This window comes from Lagenorhynchus albirostris, chromosome 2, assembly GCF_949774975.1.
Source record: "Lagenorhynchus albirostris chromosome 2, mLagAlb1.1, whole genome shotgun sequence".
Lineage (NCBI taxonomy): Eukaryota > Metazoa > Chordata > Mammalia > Artiodactyla > Delphinidae > Lagenorhynchus > Lagenorhynchus albirostris.
The window spans coordinates 896810-916427 of record NC_083096.1 but is presented as its reverse complement, the minus strand read 5'-3'; the positions used below and the strand labels follow the sequence as shown (position 1 = coordinate 916427).

General features: G+C 61.9%; 2 protein-coding genes across 3 annotated transcripts in view; one reads left to right on the top strand and one right to left on the bottom strand.

Annotated features, from left to right (window-relative positions):
* Positions 1-3500: 3500 nt before the first annotated feature.
* On the top strand, positions 3501-6425 carry SHISA4 (shisa family member 4). Of its 2 annotated transcripts, none has more exons than XM_060126267.1 (5): positions 3501-3650; positions 3890-4061; positions 4783-4916; positions 5604-5771; positions 6267-6425. In XM_060126267.1, the coding sequence occupies exons 1-5, from the start codon at positions 3578-3580 to the stop codon at positions 6413-6415; spliced, it is 696 nt and encodes a 231-aa protein (XP_059982250.1). In that variant the 5' UTR covers positions 3501-3577; the 3' UTR covers positions 6416-6425. The 2 variants fall into 2 exon arrangements, with proteins under 2 accessions (XP_059982250.1, XP_059982246.1); XM_060126263.1 differs by having other exon boundaries at positions 3523-3650; positions 5945-6425.
* Positions 6426-10146: 3721 nt separating this feature from the next.
* The window catches only part of LMOD1 (leiomodin 1), a 32180-nt gene continuing 22708 nt past the window's right edge, over positions 10147-19618 (bottom strand). The window contains exons 2-3 of the mRNA XM_060126250.1: positions 11485-12948; positions 10147-10885 (exon numbers count right to left, since the gene is read on the bottom strand). Of these exons, the coding sequence (XP_059982233.1) occupies positions 10859-10885; positions 11485-12948 (1491 nt within the window). The 3' untranslated portion in view covers positions 10147-10858. The remainder of the gene's footprint in view (positions 10886-11484; positions 12949-19618) is intronic.

The following is a 19618-nucleotide window of genomic DNA, read 5'->3' as shown; positions in this document are numbered from 1 at the left end:
AAGCAGGAAAATAGCTAGAAAGGGATGAGTTTTGGGAAACATGAGGTTTTGTTTTGCTTTGCTTTATTTCGTTTTAATAGGAGAGATTTAAGATCTTGCTTCCTAAAGAAGGAAGAAATAAAGACACGGAAAGAAGGGATGCTGAAGAGGAGCTCCAACAAATGGGCTCTGAGAGCACGTCGGCGCGCAGCTGGGGCAGGAAAGAGACAGCCCTTCATCTGAGAGACACTCAGCAACCACGGGGCAGCCCCCGCAGTGAGGGCTAGGGGGGGTCACAGGGAGCACAGGGCCCTATGGTCCCCACACTCACAGAGCCTGTGGTCTGGGAATGGACACACCGTCAGGCGTGAGGACCTGGGAACTCTCTCCATACATCCGTCTCTGTGGCTTTTTTTTTTTTTTTTTTTTTTTTTTTTTTTTTTTTTTGCGTTACGCGGGCCTCTCACTGTTGTGGCCTCTCCCGTTGCGGAGCACAGGCTCCGGATGCGCAGGCTCAGCGGCCATGGCTCACGGGCCCAGCCGCTCCGCGGCATGTGGGATCTTCCCGGACCGGGACACGAACCCGTGTCCCCTGCATCGGCAGGTGGATTCTCAACCACTGCGCCACCAGGGAAGCCCTCTGTGGCATTTTTCACGGCTTCTGCGTCAGGACAGATGTACGCTGCCCCCCGCCCCGCCCCCATCAGACTACCAGCCGCTTCCTGGGGCAGGAGCCGACCCTCTCCTCACTTCCACTCTCCTGGTGGGGTGCCAGCGCCCACAGGGGCCCAGGACGGGGCAGCACCTTCTTTGGCTGCCCTTCCCTAACCTGTTTAGATTCTGTTGGGTCTTCCACGCCCAGGACACTGGAGAGACTGGCTGTCTGCTGTTGGGCATGGGAGCCACCTGGATTGCTGGACTGATGGACCCTTGTGATGAGAACTCAGACTTTAGCCTCTCGACAGCTTTCTCGTATAACTTACAGCCGTATTCGTTATATTGATCATGCTGTACATTGCAGCCCTAGTGCTTAGTATCTTACAACTGGGAGTTTGTACCCTTTGACTCTTTTCATCCAACTCCCCCCTCCTCTGGTGGCCACAAATCTGATCTCTTTTTTCTATGAGTTTGTTTGGTTGTCTGTAATTGACCTACAACACTGTTAGTTCCTGTTCACAACATAGTGATTGAATATTTCTTTTTTTTAAAACATTATTTTATTATATATTTTTTTAACTTAATTTATTTTTGGCTGCGTTGGGTCTTCGTTGCTGGGCACGGGCTTTCTCTTGTTGTGGTGAGCGGGGGCTACTCTTCGTTGCCGTGTGCGGACTTCTCATTGAGGTGGCCTCTCGTTGCAGAGCACGGGCTCTAGGCGCGTGGGCTTCAGTAGCTGCAGCACGCAGGCTTCAGTAGTTGTGGCTCATGGGCTTAGTTGCTCCACGGCATGTGGGATCTTCCCGGACCAGGGCTCGAACCCGTGTCCCCTACATTGGCAGGTGGATTCTTAACCACTGCGCCACCAGGGAAGTCCTGATTCAATATCTCTATACGTTCCAAGATGATCACCATGATAAGTCTAGTTACATCTGTTACCATACAAAGATAGTACAGAGCTATTGACTCTATTTCTCACACCATATTCCTCATCCCTGTGACTCTACTTTGTAACTTGAAGTTTGTGCCTCCTAAGCTCCCTCACCTATTTCTTTCCTCTCCCCAAGCCCCCTCCCCTCTGGCAACCACCTGTTTGTCCTCTGCATCTATAACTCTGTTTTTGTTTTATGTTTGTTCATTTGTTTTGTTTTTTTAGATTCCACATATGGGATATCATACAGTATTTGTCTTTCTCTGACTTATTTAACTTAGGATAATACCCTCCAGGTCCAGCCATGTTGTTGTAAATGGCAAAATTCCATTCTTTTTTATGGCTGAGTAGTAGTCCATTGTAGGAGTACACCACATCTTCTATATCCATTCATCTGTCATCTGATGGACACTTAGGCTGCTTCCATATCTTGGCTGTTGTGAATAATGCTGCAATGAACATAAGGATGCAGAAATCTTTTCAAATTAGTGTTTTCACTTTCTTCAGGTAAATACCCAGGAATGGAATTGCTGAATCGTATGGTAGTTCTATTTTTTATTTTTTGGAATCTCCATACTGTTTTCGACAGTGGCCGCACCAATTTTCATTCCTACCAACAGTGTGCAAGTGTTCCCTTTTCTCCACACCCTCACCAACAAATTTGTTATTTGTTGTATTTTTGATGACAGTCATTCTGACAGGTATGAGGTGACATCTCACTGTGGTTTTGAATTGTATTTCTCTGATGATTAATGATGTTGAGCATCTTTTCATGTACCTATTGGCCATCTGTACGTCTTCTTTGGAAAAATGTCTATTCAGGTCCTCTGCCCATTTTTTTAATCTATTTTTTTTTATGTTGAGTTGTATGAGCTCTTTGTATATTTTGTATTTTGACCCTTATCAGATATATCATTTGCAAATACCTTCTCCCACTCAGTAGGCAAAGCAAGCTGGATTTAGAATGCCTCTGCCACTTACTGGCTCTATTACCTTGAACAAACCCTTTAACACCCTTGAATCCTAGAAATCTCTGTCTGTAAAACGGACTGATACCACCAGTGAGCTTAGTTTCGCTCGTGGGATTCCGGGGAGCCCCAAATGAGGGGCCTGTCTGAGTACCCTGAAGGATGCACACAGAGGAGCTAAGAGAAGCTTTGAATTTTTTCCACAGCTTGGTCCCCTGCATGTTCCTGGTCAGGGAGCCCCTGGAGCAGGGGCACAGCTAGCAATACTCAGTACAAATTTGCAAGGAGACTGATGACTCCCTATGGGAGTGGGGGGCAGGGCCTCCCTATGCTCTCTGGCTACTGCAGTATCTCTGCGGGGCTGCTTTGTGACGAAAGGGGTTTTCACTGTCAAGGGTGTCGGACTGCATGGTCCCCAGGTGGCCCCAGCTGCCTGCCATCCGGACTGGTGAGGCCATAGGCTGGCGCATGCCAGGGCTGTCCACTCGGAGGGGGAAGGGGCCACTCAGGGAGCCAGCGCAGCTGGCAGGGTCCAGGCCTGTGGGCCCGGCGGGGACAAAGCTGCTCTGAGCTGCCTCTCAATGGGCGCCTGTGTTCTAGTGGGGGCGGGGTGACCCCCGCCTCCTCGCTCTCCTCTCGCCGCCGCAGGATGTCCCGGGCTGGACTGGGGCAGAGGAGGTCCCGCACGGGGAAGGTCAGGGTTGGCCGCTGCGCCTGAGCACTCGGAGGTGGCACCAGGATCCGGGCTTCTGGGGGCCGGGACGCCGATTGGGCCGAGGCAGGGGGCGGGCCCGGCAGGGGGCGGGCCCGGCCGGCCGCAGCGCCCAGCAGCCACTGGTCCCGGGGGGGACTTGGAAGGAGGAGCCCGCTCGGGGCGTGTCCTGGGCGGAGCCCGGACGGGCGGGGCGCGGGGGCAGGGTCAGCGCAGACCGGCCGAGCCCCGCCCAGAGTAGGCGGAGAGGAGCCGGCGGGCGCGCTGGCCCCGCGGAGCTGGGCGGCCGGCGTCGTCCTGCGCGCCCCGCGCCGCTCCCCGCGCCCCGCCATGCCGCCCGCCGGGCTCCGCGGGGCCGCGCCGCTCGCCGCGATCGCGCTCCTGGTGCTGGGGGCGCCCCTGGGTAAGGGCCGGGGGCCGGGGGCGCGGGAGAGGTCTCTGCGCGCGGTCCCGGAGACCCTGGGGGAGTCCGCGCCCCGGCGTTGCGGGGTCCGCGGGAGGGGAGGGCGGCGGGTGCCGGGCGTGGGGCCGACCCCAGGGGCCGCTCCGGGCAGAGGCCTCTGGGCGCAGGGACCAGGGTGGAGCTCCGGGGAGTGGGAGTGGGGCTGGGCGGCCACTGGGTACCCCCGTCCGTGCCCGCAGCGCTGGCCGGCGAGGACTGCCTGTGGTACCTGGACCGGAATGGCTCCTGGCATCCGGGCTTCAACTGCGAGTTCTTCACCTTCTGCTGCGGGACCTGCTACCATCGGTACTGCTGCCGGGACCTGACCTTGCTTATCACCGAGAGGCAGCAGAAGCACTGCCTGGCCTTCAGGTGGGCTCGGGCCCCTTCCCTCCTTGTCCGCCTCCACATTCTTCGCCCACACCCAGGGCTCCGGCTTAGGCACGAAGCGGGGCTGTAGCGCCGGGGCTGGGGAGTTCCAGGAGGGGCCGGCTAGTTACCGTCATGTGGTCACCGCCGGCTGGGCCGAGCCCTCCCCTCGCTCCGGGCCTGCGCACCCGGGCGCAGTGGAGCTCTGGCCGGGAGGTGGGAGACGGGGTCTGATTCCCAGGTCTTCTGCTCACCAGCTGCATGATCTTGGGGAGGACGTCCCGGGTGGGTCACTGTTTCCTCTCCATGAAAAGGGGGGGACACAATGAGTGGTTTTCAAACTTCTTATTGGGGGGGACGCTGACATATAGAACAGGTGTAGGGGGACTGTGATTAAAGAGGGATCTGAGAACACAGCTCTGGATCACTTCCCAGGGGACTTTCAGGGCTCCCGTGCTGGAGTCTAACCAGTTAAGTCATGGACGGGGGCACACACTCCACAACTCCGCCGGCCACTCTCTGACCGGCAGGCTGCCTGGCCTTCCGGGAAGTGTGGTCCCCTAAGATCTACCCACACCAGTCGGGCACAGCCCCACCAGGAGACCCACATCTCGGTTTGTGGTGGCCCCCTGCTGGCCAGGGGTCCGAGCCCAGTGTTACTGTCGGCGTGGTGAGGATCCCGCCCTTGAGGTTGGAAGGTGAGGGGACCTGTTCTTTGTCTAAGTCCCAAGACCATAGCGGGCATCGCCTCCGCCGTGATCCTCTTCGTGGCCGTGGTTGCCACCACCATCTGCTGCTTCCTCTGTTCCTGCTGCTACCTGTACCGCCGGCGCCAGCAGCTGCAGAGCCCATTTGAAGGTGCGTCCATGTGGGACGGGCCAGGGGAGCCTGAGCCGGGCCAGGCTGAGACCCACGGTGGGCACCAGAGGTCAAGGGGGTGAGGTTGTGCAGCAGCGTGTGCTTCCAGACACACACTTGCCAGCATGTAACCCCGGAAACAGGAGCGTTCAGGGGCCTGTGTGAACGCTGGACTGGTATGCACGAATGCGCCTGCACCGCTTCCCGGCATGCGCGTGTGTGCCCTGGGTTTGTGCGTGCTCTTGGCTCGTAGGAAGCACTTGGGGTGGGGCCTGGAGCGTGAACATCATCGGTGCGCTCCGTGCGTGCTCGAGGACGTGTGCCTGACTTGGCGTGTGACTGGTGGGCGTGGGAACGGTGACTCCCGCCCGGGGGGGGGGAATCAGTGTGGGGGGACCCCCACTGGGGGCAGCTCTGCTAGGCTGCAAGAGTCCAGCCCCACAGCGGCCATCTCCTTGCCCAGGTAAGACGTTCCCCAGGCCGTGCTCTCTGGCCCAGGAGGTCTCTGAAACCCCCTGAGGGAGCAAACTGCTGAACCCAGACTGACCAGCGGGGACCACCCGCAGGCTCCCTGCTGGACTCGGCCGAGCAGGGTCTGGGAGCAGAGGCGGCAGGGCCTCCCGGGCCGGAGGAGGTGGCTTCCCATGGAGGCAGAGCTCTGAATACTGGTCCTTGGCCCCCAACTAGGCCAGGAGATCCCAATGACAGGCATCCCAGTGCAGCCGGTGTACCCGTACCCCCAGGACCCCAAAGCTGGCCCTGCAGCCCCACAGCCTGGCTTCATGTACCCACCTAGTGGTCCTGCACCCCAGTATCCACTCTACCCGGCGGGGCCCCCTGTCTACAACCCTGCAGGTAAGTGAGCCCTTTGCTCCCACCTGCCCGCCCCCACCCCCTCACAACCCGAGTCCTTCTCCCAGACCTGCAGGCTGCCTCGGCCCCGTGGGTCCTGTGTGGCCCTGCAGTCAGGGGCTCCCTTGCGCCCTCCCGTGCTGCCGTGACCCTCACCCTGTCTCCTTGGCTTGCAGCTCCTCCCCCATATATGCCACCCCAGCCCTCCTACCCGGGAGCCTGAGCAACCAGCTGCGTCTCTGCCGTCCCTCAGGGATGCCCCCTCCTGAACCTTCATGCGGCCCGGGGGTGGGCAGGGTCCTCTGCTTGCCAGGCCCCAGACCAAGCCACGCCCTGAGACCTTCTGGGAGCAGAGCCCCAGGGAGAGCAACAGGAGCTGAGCTGGAACTTGGCCGTGAATGAGGGGTGGGTGGGGAGGGCCTGGGATGCGTGGACTATTTTTATCCGGGGCGGGAGAAGGACAGGAAAGCCTGGGTCACAGCCCCTGCTTTCTTTTAGTCCCTTCTCCTCCCAGGACGCCAGCCGGGAAGGCTGGGCCGCTCCTGTTTGCCCGCCGTGGGCTGAGGGGGGCTCCACCGGCCGTGGGCAGAAGCCCTCCTGCTGGCGCCCCCACGGGCCGTGCCCCGGCTGCTGGATTAAAGCTGTAATGACATGTCATGTGGGTTGTGTCATTGGGCCAGGCACAACTTCCTGGCTCTGCCGGCAGCCCCACAGCCCCGAAGCAGGGGAGGGCGGGTGCCAGGGCTGGAGCACAGGCAGAAGCCCCCAGGCTGAGGGCTCCTCGGGCTGGTTCCCAGAGCCGGGGAGGCGAATCTTGCCACTGCGGGGAAGAGGGTGCTCGTTGGTTGGTTACAGATTCCCCACGAGGGGCCGGCGAGTGAGGCACCACCGCCGCACAAGGGCCCCTGCCCCCATTCGGTACACTTGGACTCACACTCGGGCCCTGCCCCCGTCGAACCTGGGTGTGTCTGTGTCTCCCGAGGTTGCCAGGTCTCAGCTTCCTTATCTGTAGAATGCAGATGCTGCCTCGGGGCTGTCCTGAGGGTGAACCGCGTACAGGAAGCTTGGTCAGGTCTGCCCTTCTCCATCAGAGGAGGCAGCCCGGGCAGGTGCCGTCAGCGGCCTTGGAGCACCAGGGGAGCCCAAGGCACAAGGCCCCCAGGCCCAATTCTGTGTCTCTACTGGGCCAGGCAGGTCCCCTCCCCCGCCTCCCCTGACCTCCCCTCTTGAAGACGTAGGCCAGTTTTTAATTCAAGTGGGAAAAGTGCCAACTCAGCTTGGGAAGCCACCCAATCCGCCATCTCCCCCTTACCAAGCCCCTCGGCTCAGCCCCCTCCCCTCCCTCCGCGGTCCTCCAGCCCCACTGCAACCTGCTTGCCCTTCGGTTTCCTCAGGCCTCTGGGCCCCGGCAGCCTCGTCTGGATGGCCATTGTGCTAACCATGCCCGGGGCCCACTGGAGGCTCTCGTCACACAGCCCAGGCGGGGAGCTCCTGGGCCAGCCGCTTTAGGGCCAGGGTCAGACCTCTGTCCCTGGACCTGACCCAGATGGAGGGGAAGCTAGGGCTGCTGGGGCCAGAGCTGGGACCACAACTGCAAGTCCACCTTTTCCTTGAGGATGGGGCAGAGAGGCGGGAGGGGCCGCGAGTGTCCTGGCTTCCGGTCGCAGGTTCTGCCATCATACGCTGGGAGAGGCAGTCACCAGGTCACTCCAAGGTTTGGACCGTCCTCCTCTCCTGAAGCTGGGAGGTGGAGGAGGTTTGCAGGATAAGATTTCTGAGTTTCCCTAAGAAATGAAGTGCAGATGAAGCAAGGCCGTGCTGGTCAGAACTAATCATCCTTATGTCAACAGCCTGGGGCCAATTAAAAATTGCTCTGTAGTCTGGGAGGGGAGTCAAGTTTATCCCAGTCAGAGCTGCCTCCTGGGACGCTGCCCCCAACACTTCCAGTCAATTAACTCTACAGAGAATTCTCAGAGAAGGGGCGACCGTGACCAGAGTGCGGCTTCCACACGTGGGGAGCAGAGAGGAGGCCCCTCACGTTCCCTAGTTTTTAAAACAAGACAGCAAAGCACCCTGTCTCCAAAAGTGCCACGTCCTCTGTGGCCCAGCTCCTCACCCGGGGACGGGGCACGGCTGCCCCTGCAGCAGCACCCCGGCAAACCGGCAGACACCCTACAACGTGGGGGGTGGGGGTGGGAGGAGCCGTGATCCTCAGGGATCGAGCGAAAGTGCGGTCCTGCTAGCCTGGGAGGGACCGGCGGGGACCCTGAGGGGAGGTCTGGGAAGCCGAGATGGGGAAGGGTGGCATCTTACACGAAGCCCGCCGGCCTGCGCTGTGGGCGCAGCGGGGAATGCTGTGATGCTGGGCAAAGCCCAGCGCAGGCAGACAGGGAGAGGGCTAGGGCCCAGGTACTTGGAATACAGTCAGGCCAGGAGCCAGGGGTCAGCAGGAAAGGGGAGCGCTGGTGGGGCGAGGGGAAAGCTGGAGGGCGGGTGGGATAAAGGAGGGGGTGAGGGCTGCAGAAGGGGGCCGAGGGGTGGGGGGAAGGTGCGTGGCCAGGTAGGGCAGGTAGAGCACGGGCAAGGCTGCTGAGGGGGACCCTCCCCAGGCCCGCAGCCTGTCCCCCTCCCCCACCCTCCCCAGCAGGCAGCTGGCGCACGCCTAGCCAGGCTGGGTGATCTTGGTGGGTGACCCGCGTTCGGATCTTATGCTCCTTACAGAAGCCACCTGAGTGGCCTTGGTCCTGACGCCCGGCCTGGGCCTCCTACGACAGGAAGTGGGCCGAATAGCCCTGCAGGCCCGGTGCCTCCAGGGCCTGGGCCCCAGCTTGTACACACAGCCCCCAGGCCCGGCGAGGGGACGGGGAGGGGATGGGGGCGGGGGGCACCTTTCCTGCGGGCAGGGCCTGGGGCCAGAGTCTCAGATGGACCCCTGGACGGGGTGGGGGAGAGAGTGCGGCGGCCGGAGGGCCCTGGGGGAGCCTCCTGGCTCAAGTCGGCAGGAAACCTGGGTTTGAATCCGGATCCATCAGCTGTCAGGTCGTTTGCCCCGCCTTGCAACCCCTCCCCTCAATTCAGCTGATCCCAGAGCACCCGCACCCCGAGGACTCTCCCGATCGCCCCCCCCCACCCCGACCCCAGGCCTCCCAGCAGTTGGGCCTCGCCAGGTCCAGCTGTCCACCCTCCGGGCTCGGAACGCTGCGCGGCAGAAGGCCCGGGGCCGCGCTGTCCGCCAGGTGGCGCTGCGCCCCCACCCCAGGCTCGGAGGGGATGACGTCATCGGCCTGCGGAGGCCACAGCGGAGCGGAGAGGGGGGAGGGGGAGGGCGGTGCCCCTGGCGGCCCAGGAACAGCAGAAGCTGATTTTTTGTCGGCTAATCTTGAGTTAAGTGTGTCACGCCCTAAAGCGACGGGTCCAGCTGGAGCTCTAAGATCCGGACCCTGGCGGGCGGGGTCGCTTAGGCCACCTGAGCCCCTTCACCTGCCCTTGTCGGTGCCGGGAGGGGGCGTCACCAGGAGCAGCTCGGGGCGGAGCTCGGGATCCTGATGAGCTGAGTGGTCGCGGCCCGTGTCACACTCTCTGGGCCAGGCTTTGTCTGCGACGCGGAGGTGACGTTGGTCCGGCTCACAGAGCCGCAGCCTCGGCCCGCAGACTTGCTGCGCTTAGCTTGGGGGCGGCAGTGTGTCCTCCTCCGGCCCCGCCTTGGTTGGGTTTCTGGGGGACAGGCGCGTGGGTGGGGGGAGGGGGCAGGGTGCGCCCTGGGATCTGAGCTCTCTGCTTCCGGGACCAGCCTGCGCTCTGTTTCTGGCCAGACCTAGCTCAGGGGTCCCGCTTCGGCGCAGGGACGCCCCACCTCCGCCCTGCAGACGGCAAGCTGCAAGAAAGCCTACATCTGACCCACACCCAGGTGGCAGTTCCACAGCGACAGGGGTGCAGCTCCTTTAGCCGATCAAACCAGAGAGATGCCTTTGCCTTTGCTATATCGGGGATGGAGGGCGTGGGGGCACCCACGGTGCGGGCACTGCTCCCCAGTGGCCTGGGGCTGCTGGGAGGAGATGGCTGGAGCCCGCGGTTAGGAAGAGTCGCGAAGGAGCATCCAGAACGCGCCTAACATAGTCATCCCAGCGCCCTGCACTGCCCTCTGCCTGCCACCCCGACGGCGGCTCTGCCCAGTGACCCCAGGGCCTGGACAGCGGGTCAGCGGGAGCCCCCCCACCCCCGGTCTGAGTCTTTCCCTCATGCTCTGCTTTCTGCGGATGGGAGCTTGTGTGTGGCAACCTGGGGAGGCGTGGCAGGGAACCTGAGTTTCTGGAGCCCTCCAGGGAGCCCAGGTGAGTATCGGGACCCTCGGGACAGCACAGAGGTGAGCACAGCCAAGCACAGCTAAAGGCTCGTATATATTATCAAAATCTTATGGAAAAACAGATACACGGCTATTTATACAGCAGCAGGTGGGAGTGAGGAAGTGTCTGCTTTGGCATCAAACCTTCAGGTCCAGCTGCTGTCTGTCCTCTCCTCATGTCTGGAGCCCACTCCCCCCAGGCTCGCGGCCCCTGCCATGTCCTCTGATTAGCTGCGAGGGGCTTGGGGGTGTCCTCAGCCCCTCCTCCCTCTTCTCTGGGCCCTTGGCCCTCCAGTCTTCCAGGCTTGCCCCACACAGAGAGCCAGCAGCCCAGCGGCCTTGCCCCAAGGGCTCCTCAGAGGCCTGAATCCTGGCCCTAGCGGGGCAGTGGGGCCGGGTGGGTCACGTGGTCCCTGGGAGACATCGTTCCTGGATCCTAGGACTTCGGCAGCTTGCCAGCCGCATGGGCCCCAGGCGTGCTGTCTTCTCGGTCACGTGCTGAAAGGACTCTTCTTGTCCAGAAACCTCAGCTCCAGGTATGAGACATTTGTGGAGAGCCTCAGAGACAAGAAAAGGAAAGCAAGGAGAGAAGGCATCCTTCCCGGAGCTGGCCCAGGCCTCCAGCTCTCCCACGGCAGGGCAGGGACGTCCAGGGCAGGTCAGCCGGCGTGGCGGGCGGGGTCTGTGCGGCCCTGGGAAGCGGGGCCTGGGCAGGCGTGGCGTCGCGGATGGCGCCTGCAGCCCGGTCCTACTGCAGCAGCTTGGGCACCTCCACCTGTCCGGGCAGAGCAGAGTCGGTTTAGAGGAGGGAACCCAGCGGGGGCCTCTGGAATCCCTCTCACTTCCTTTCCTGCTGGGCTCACAAAGAGATAAAGTGTGGACAGAGGGAGCCCTTCCCCTTTTCTGTGAAAACCGGATGTCATCGAATGACCCTGGAGTTACAGTCGAGGTTGTGCAGTGTCTCAGGAGTGACCGTGTAGGGGTGGGGTCAGCCGGGCAGAGGACCGAGACGCTACCACCCAGGGAGGCCGAGCCTTGAGAAGCAGGGTCTCCAGGGACGGAGTGCTTCCCAAAGACCTTTGGGATAAACTGACCTGTAGGACTTGGCTGGTCCTGAGAGGGAATTAGGAAAACAAAGACCATTTGGGTTTGGGGAATGGGGGGAGGGAGGAAGGGTCTGAAGCTGCTTCTCCATTTCTGGGAGAAACGGGTTTCACTGCTGGGTGAGGGGCTAAAGGGGGCCCCCCAGAGAGGAAGGCCAGACTCCCTCGCGGGCAAGGCGAGGCGGCCAGCCTGGGGCAGAGGGCGGTGGGATGAGCCAGCCCCCTCCCGGCCCCGCGCTGCGCCGCGCTGCGGCTGAGCGCACCCACTCACCTTCTTGAGCTGCTTCAGGTTGCTAGAGCGGATGGCGGCCAGCAGCTGGTCCCGGGAGTTCTTCTCCTGGGCTGGGAGGACCTTGTCGCCCATCTTCCGCTGGGTGGCCGGCGAGAGCGAGTTCTTCAGGTTCTCCATGAGGAGCGGCGGGGCCAGGGGCGGCGGCGGGGGCGGGGGCGCGGCCGGGGCGCCCCCTTTCCCCGGGGAGGTCCTGGGAGCGGCCCTGGGGGACGACTGCGGGGAGGGTCTGGGGGAGCCCCGGGCGGGGGCCCCGGCGCGGGGCACCTCCAGCAGCGCCTCGGCCCCGCGGGCCTCCCGCTCCTGCCGGCGCTCCTGCAGCCGCTTCTGCCGCTGCCGGTCCATGTTGCGGCTGAGCAGGCTGGTGACGGTCATGCGGGGCCCGGCCAGCTCGAAGTGGTAGCCCAGCTTGAGCAGCGTGGTGTTCTCCTTGAGCAGCTTGGCCATCTCCATCTCGGTCTTGCCGCCGCAGATGTGGCGCTGATTGTGGAAGCGGAGCTCGGTCAGCGAGCTGTTCTGCAGGAGGGCCCGGAAGATGGCCAGGATGCCCTTGCCGGTGATGCGGTTGGAGTCCAGGTTCAGGCTGGTGATGGTCTTGTTGGCCTTCAGCATGATGGCGATGGCGAACGCCACGTGGTCGTCCGCCCGCGTGTTGGCCAAGGCGAAGACCTTGACGGCCGTGTTGAACTCCAGCGCCTCGGCGAAGCGCACCAGGATCTCAGTGGTGATGCAGTCCGAGTTGTTCACGTTGAGCTCGGTGACCTCCGGGTCGTTGCTCTTCACCCGCTCCAGGGGCTCATCAAAGACGCTGGGGGCCGCCTCCTCCTCAGCCTGGGCGGGCCCGTCGGCGGGCTCGGTGGGGTCTCCAGGGGCTGATCTCTCTGGCGCCGGGCTCTTGGTCTCTTCGCGGGGGGCCTCTGCGCGGCGGGGCTCCTCTTTTCTGGCCTTCTCGTCCTCCGGCCTGGCACCCCTGTCCCTGCTCCCTCTCTCCACCTCCTGGCCCTCCTTCCGGGCGTCCGTGTCCTTCCTCTGCCCCTTCGCCTTCTCGGCCCCCTCTCTCTGGCTTGCTTCCTTCTTCTCCTCTACCTTCTTCCCCTCTCCCTTCTTCCCCTTGTCTCCGCTCGCACTGCCCTGCTTCTCCTCGTCCTTCCTGGGGGCTGCCGTCCCCTCCTGCGCCCGCCCCTCCTTCCCGGCCTCCTTCTTGTCCACCGCAGCCCTGACCCGGCCCTTCTCGAGGCCCCTGATGAGCTTCTCCTCCTTGGGCCTCTCTGAGCCTTTGCTTTCAGCTTCGTCCTTGTCTCTTGAGAAGCTTTTCTTCAAACCGCCCCTCTTTGGCTCCTTCCCCAGGTCTGAGTCCCGTCTGGGGCCCAGGGGCTTTTTGCTGGCATCTCTGCCCCTTTCCTCTCCCTTCTTGGCATCTGTCTTGGTCTCCACTTGCTTGTCCTCCTAAGAATTCAGGAAAGAAAAATAAACATGAAGAGCTGGCTACGGAGGCAGAGGAATGAGCCTGGGGACAGCGTGGGGTCACGTATGGAGCCGCCTGGAGCCCCCGGACAGCCTCCGTTGAGGCCGCCGTGTGGGGCCCTGGGGTCACGCGCAGAGACCGAGCTGACATCGGACTCACAGAACGTCAGGGTCGTGAGGCCCCAAAGGGAATTCCTGGACGGCTGTGGCCCTTCCTCCCCAGAGGCTCTCAGACCCTGAAGCGCCCCCCTCTGTCGTGGGTGACTGGGAAGGTGGACCCTGCTGAGCCTCGCTGGAACATTCCCTAGAACTGGTCGTGTCTTTGTTTAAAATTTTAGATTTTTGTCCGTATTGCGTTCTTCGTGTTAAATTTGATTTTTTACAGTATTCGTTACAACATTAGTTGTCTTGATCTCCGGGCTGCTGGGCTCCCCTTGCCTCCTGTGCTCCGGGCGGGAGCCTCAGGGCCTTGCCCTGGCTCCCAGCAGTAGGTCAGTGATTCTCAGATCCTGGGGTTTTTACAGCCGAGACCTTTTCAGAGGAAAACAAAGGTTGGAGGGACCCACAAAGGACTGCTTATGTTTTATGTCATCAGTTAGGAGTATTTGTAAATTCTGCCCACCATCCTCATCTCGTTGAAATAAGAAGGAGTCAACAATAACGAAGGAAGGTAGACGGAACAGAATAAAGGACATACCTTTGCATCAAATATATGTGGCTTTTTGAAAAGTCCACATTACTTCCCTTATTTTTTAGTAAGCACTTTGCTAAGGCCCAGCCCTCTCTGTGAGGAGCCCGGGACCCGCCAGGTCAGCTGACCTCGGGAGAGCGGGACCGACGCTGCAGCGGCGGGGGCCGTGGCGAGGATGCTGCGTGGAGCTAGAGGCTGGAGCGTGAATCCCGCACCTTATTCTGAGAGCCACGGGAGCAGCTGAATCGCCTAAGATGAGATATTAGATTGAACCCTGTCCAACTGTGACAGACCCCAGGGCAGCCGGGCCCCCAGGGACGCCCCGATGTCCTTCTGAAGGCTCTTAAAAGGAGGAGGCTGTGGCCCGAGCGGTGGGAGGTGTTCTGTCTCTCAGGAGCCAGGTGGCTGTGGGGACAGAAGCCCACTCGGCCCACGTGGCCCTTCCTCACATGCGTCCCGGAGGGAGTGGGGTGCCGGTTGGCCCTATGGAAACAGCGTGCACCTGGACCACAAACACGCCCTCGGGGACCAGCCCCAGGGCTCATTTAGCTCCGCTGCCAGAATGCCATCAGGCAGCCGCGGGGCACGGGGCCTGGTGAGCCAGGGCCTTGCAAGGCACCACTTCCCCCTCCTGCCTCGCAGGCCCAGCTCGGGGCTCGTGGGGCACAGAGCCCTCTCCCACTCACTCCAGCTCCCAGAACCGGGGTGACCCTTCAGAGCACCTTCCAGGGCTGGGCCAGGAGGGGTGGCGACCGTGCCTTGATTCGAAAGGGAGAGAGGAACTTGCAGATACGAGGCCAGTGAGGGGCCCGGTGGCTCAGCCCTTTTAGGACGTTTGTAAGAACCCACCCACCGTCTGGCCAGGGAGCCCCCCCTCCCCCCGGGTTCAGAGTGGTTCCATCACAGATGCCGTCCCCTCGAGGAGCTGCGGGGGAGCTGGGGCCGTGGCCCATCCCCCAGACGGAGGTCAGGCGCCCGGCCGTGCCCAGGGCACACGGTCCCGCTGCCCTCTGCAGAGCTCCCATGCCGCTCGCAGGCCTGGCTTGGAGGGAAACTGGGGATCCAGAGGGATGATAGCTTAGCCAGCTTCAGCCAGCGTTCGCGAGAACCCAACTTCAGACCTGTCTCACTGGCGCCCCCGTGGGGCGGGGGGGGGATGGGCAAAGGCACCACCCCCTGCTGCCCGCAGAACCTGCACGGCCCGCACCCAGCCTCTCCGGACTGTTTTCCAACATCCTAGCCCTCTCTCTGCCCCCGCGTTGTCTTCACCGGGATTCTCCCCCGACCTCACGCGCTCCCCGCACCGGCTCCTAGCGGGCTGGGATGGGCCACGTGTCTGCTCTACAGGGGGGGCGCCATCCCTTTAAAAAGAACCTAATGAAAAACAGGCCGGGGGTGGGGGGGTGCGGGGTGGCGCTGAGTAATCATCGTTGCCTCCAAATAGCCAGGAATGAGTGGGGCTGGGGCCGAGAGCTCAGACGTTGCCTTAAAAGGAGAAGCAGCCCAGCGTCGTCCCAGGGCCGGGCTTCCGCGGAGCCGAGCTTCTCGGCACAGAGCACGCTGCCTCCTTGCTTGCGTGATGCGGACGCCAGGCCGACTTCTGCTGCTGGAACTGGGGCTGCATCCTGGTGACCTCTGGGGGTGACTCTGTGTTCCTGTCTCTAGGTCCCTCGACGAAGAGGGTTTAGGTCGAGTTGAACTAGGGACCTCCATGGAGCAAAGGTCTGAGGCCTCTGGATGACACTAAGCAGAGTTACCCTCTTCCTTTGGGAAAAGCTTTCGGGTCAGGGGCGGCCACAGGCGTGGTTAGGGACTTCCTCGTGGACGCAGGGGAGTGGAAAGGGTGACCTCGGAAAATCTCTAAGGACCTGTGACAGTGGCAGGGACCTGCCGTGAGTCCAGGGTCAGGGTCAGGGTCAGGGGAGGAAGCAGCTCCTGGCCCCCAGCTCCTCCAGCCCTTTTGGCCTCATGACTTTGCTCTGTACCTTCACGTGGTCAGGACCCAGGTGACGCGTCTTTGGCGGGTGTGGACGGCAGGATGCAGTGTCTTTCCCCACCTTGGGCCTTGCACCACTTCCCGGGGAAGTCTCGTCTGATTGGACAGGGGAGAGCATTTCCCACTTCCAGTGCCGAAGCAGGAGAGGAAAGGAAGTGCGTGCCTGTCAGGAAGTCCCTGAAAATGAGGACCCCCTCCCCGCCTGCTGTGCTGCACTGAGCCCCCGGCCCAGCGGTGCCCTGCGAGCTCACGCTGACTGCCACCAGGTCCTCTCTGTCCTTCCTGTGACCCATCATCCGAGGAAGAGTAATCCTGGCCCAAGGCATCTGCAAGGAGGGGTCGCAGGCCCCCAGAGGGCAGGTGGAGCCTGGGAAACGCCTCAGAAGGGGAGGGAGTGCAGAGCAGACCCGCTAGCCTGGGAGGGGGCGGAGCCGAGGGGCGGAGCCAAGGGGCAGGGGTGTGGCCACCGCCTGGAGTTTAGGTGCATTTGCTCCTTCCCCAGGGCAAGAGCAGGGTGATGCCCATCCAGATGGTTCTGTGTCCCCAGGGCTGCGTGGCGAAGCCCCTGAAGGTCTGTGTCCGGTGCATCCGGGCTGCGGGCAGGAACGCGCTGCCAGAACTCTCTCCCCAGACTTCACTGCAGTTCTGGGGGCGCTGACAGCCTCAAGGGTGTGGAGCGGAGCCCCTTAGAAGACAGCATGTCCCCTGGCTGGGGCTGCTTTCTTTTTCCTCCCTGGTCAAGGTTCCATTTCCCGGGAAAGCATCAGGGGGCGTGTCCTGCTCCCGTGCTCAGAGCGCCCCCCCAAACACCTCTCCTTCCTGTCCTGCACCTGCACTCCCCACCAGCCCCTCCGTGTCTCACAGCCCAGCTCGCAACCCCCTGCTTCTCCCCTGAAGCCGGCTGGCTGAGGGCTGGGGCCCTGGCGCCCACTCTCTCCAGGCACCTGGTGACCTCTGATGTCAGGCACAGCAGCTGTCAGGGCCGTCTGTCTACAAGGGAGGGCAGGGAGGAGACGGCCATGGGCTGGGGGCGCCCAAAGTTCCCCTGGGAGGGCAGCTCCCTTACAGGGCTGGCGGGCGTGAGGGCAGCACAGGGGCAGGGCCAGGGTTCACGGGGGCCCGGAGAGCTCACTCCCTCCAGCCTCCTGCTGCACGGAGGGCCAGCTCTCTCACTGTTTTCCACCAAGAAGAAAGAGTCTAGATTCTCCCAACAAGAAGTTTCAGCAGAGTCCATTGCCTTTGGGGGGAAGCGGTATTCCTGGGGCTGGCAGTCCTGGGAGGGACGGCGGTGCCCGTTTCCCTTGGTGGTTCGCGGGCAGGAGCCTCTACTGAGGCTTAGGCCAGCTCACTGGACTGAGCTGCAGGTCTGTAACAACTGATCATCCCCTAGAAGGCTACCGGTTCCCTCCAGGGCTGTCGGGAAAATTCTGCCTATAGTTGCATGGGCGTTCATTGGCTTTGCAGGCAGCTTGCAGGAAACTGAGACCCAGAGGGCGGCTTGGAGCTGGGGGAGGGGGAGGGGGCACGGAAGGAGGGGGCATAGGACTTTGACACCCCTTGGTTAACATTCCCGGAAACATACTTTTTGGGGTGTTCAGGGCTCATACAGACACTAAGCTCCTGCCCATAACTGGTGTCTGGTTAGTCCCCTGAGAACGGGGGCTGGGAGTGGAATTCCCATTGCTGGGCTGGGGTCTGGGCCCCTCACTGTGAGGGCAGCACCGTGGCTTCTCGCACTCTCTGAGGCCCAGGACGCTGCTCCCAGCTCTGCAGCTCCCAACACAAGGCCTGCAAGTGGGCAGTGCCTGTCGGGACGACGGCCATGCCAGGCGAGGACACGCTCAGGGCCCTCCGTGCTCCCAGTCTGGAGCCCCATGGGTGGATAGGGTTAGCGCCAGTCTGCACCCGCGAACACAACAAGCTGTGCTGGAGGCTGTGCCCCTCGACCCCCAAAAGAAAGCCTCCTGCCTGCTCAGGACGCCCGGGGACGTGTGTGCCTGGTGGGCCCTGAGCCCAGGGGCCAAGGTCAAGAGGTTAAGAGGAGCCACCCCTGACACCCAGGCTCCAGCCATCCTGGGGACCGCACACCAGGGACGGCGAGGCACCCACTGTCCTGCCCAGTGAGGAAACCGGTCATTTCCCAGCTTTGGCCGCGTCTGGAGCGGGCACCGCGGCCCCCGCCCCTCCCGGAACGCTCAGCCCCAGTGCGATGCTCTGCAGGGCTGTCATCGTCCCCATTTCACACAGGAAGAAACTGAAACCCAAGGCCGCACAGCTACCCCCGAGGAGGCTGGGCCTCCAGTTCTGGGGTCTGAACCGTTTTCTCCACAGCCCACTGTCCTGGGTTTCACTGAAACGCTGTGCTGAGGGCTTGCCTTGAGCCGGCCCTCCCGTTACTCCTGACTGTCCATCCATCCATCCATCCAAGCAGGCAGAGGGAGCTGAGCTCCGGGCTTAGCAGGAGGAAGCTTGGGGACGTGGGGGTGAGGGCCTCACCCGCGATGACCTTCCCTGGTGTCTCACGGGCTGCCTTTCGCTGTCCCTACACGCCTTTATCACATCGTCAGAGTATCTTGGAAACAAACACGGAAAACCCACCGCCGTTGGACAGTGTGTGGAAGGGGAGCACGTGGGCCGGCGGCCAGTGCTAACGTTTTCCTGGCTCTGCGGACGGCGTATCGGGGGAGTGAGAGGCTGGAGGCCAAGCTCAGATCTCCTGGGCTCTTCACTGCCCTTCCTGCCGTCCGAGGAGTGGGTGCCACCGCCGCCAGGAGCTCCTGGCAAGGCACGTGGAGCACACCTGACGTTCGTCCCCTGGGTGCCCGGTCGTTGGCACACACAGAGGGACAGCTCTGCACCGGGCTGGGGGAGGATGCAGGTGACCCCGCGTCCCCTGGAAAGACGGCGCAGGCTCTGCCTTCCAGCAGGGCCAGCGGGGGCCACTTCTACGTTCCCCACAGCCTCTCCTGAGGAGGCCAAGCCCCAGCCGGGGCCCAGAGGCCCTCGGGGAGTCTGCTTAGGCTCCCAGCCTCGAGGATGCCCAGAGCTGGGGAGGGAGGTGGGAGCTGAGAGGCAGCAAGACCAGCCGGCCAGCACCAGGGCCTGCCCCCCAGGATGGCCCTTGAAGGAAAGCGGTAAACAGGGAGGCGGCCCTGGGGACCTAGGTGGGAGGCTCGGGGCGGGGGCCCCTGACAGCCACTTGATTCCACTTTTATGGCTTCACCCTCCACCTCTACCGCTTTATCCCAAAGGACGGAGCAGCCGGGCAGAGGCTGCGTTTGCTTCTCCAAACCAGAGACCGGTTGCCTTCAGGCCGAGACCTGACCCCCAAGACTAGCACCCATGGGCTAGTTTCTGGCTGCTTTCCAGCGGCTTCCCTCTGGGCCACCACCTGGAACGTGGTCCTTCAGGACAAGGCTGGAGCCCCCCACTGACTACTCAGTTCTCACCCCGATCACCGCGGACCCTCTTGTTGCTGGGGAAGGTGCGTGGGTGAGAGTGAGATGAGGTCCTGCTAAATGGAGGGATCACCTGCCGGACAGGGACCCCCGAAAAGCTCGAATTCAGAATTTCTTCCTTTTAAGGCTAACATCCCGTTATATGTGCAGACCACATCTCGTCTGTGCACTCATCCTCGGATGGACCCTTGGGTTGCTTCCGCCTTTTGGCTGCGTGAATCAGCTGCTAAGCGTGGCTGGGCAGGGGTGTGTCTTGAGTTCCCGCTTTCAATCCTTTTTTTAAAAAATCCTTTTCACATACTTCATTATTTATTTATTTTAAAAAATAGTCCTCAACTTTTAGGTTGTGCATTTTTTTCCTTTTTCTTTTAAATTAATTATTTACTTATTTATTCATTTGGCTGTGTCGGGTCTTAGTTGCGGCACGCGGGATTTTTGGTTGTGTCGCGTGGGCTCTTTGTTGTGGCGCACAGACTTCTAATTGTGACCTACGGGTTCTAGAGCGCG

Bases quoted from the DNA above. Each gene is read 5' to 3' on its own strand.
- SHISA4 (XM_060126267.1), top strand. From the start codon at position 3,578: ATGCCGCCCGCCGGGCTCCGCGGGGCCGCGCCGCTCGCCGCGATCGCG. The intron at 3,651-3,889 runs GTAAGGGCCGGG...CCGTGCCCGCAG, and splicing joins GGTGCTGGGGGCGCCCCTGG to CGCTGGCCGGCGAGGACTGC. The intron at 5,772-6,266 runs GTAAGTGAGCCC...GCTTTCTTTTAG, and splicing joins CCCTGTCTACAACCCTGCAG to TCCCTTCTCCTCCCAGGACG.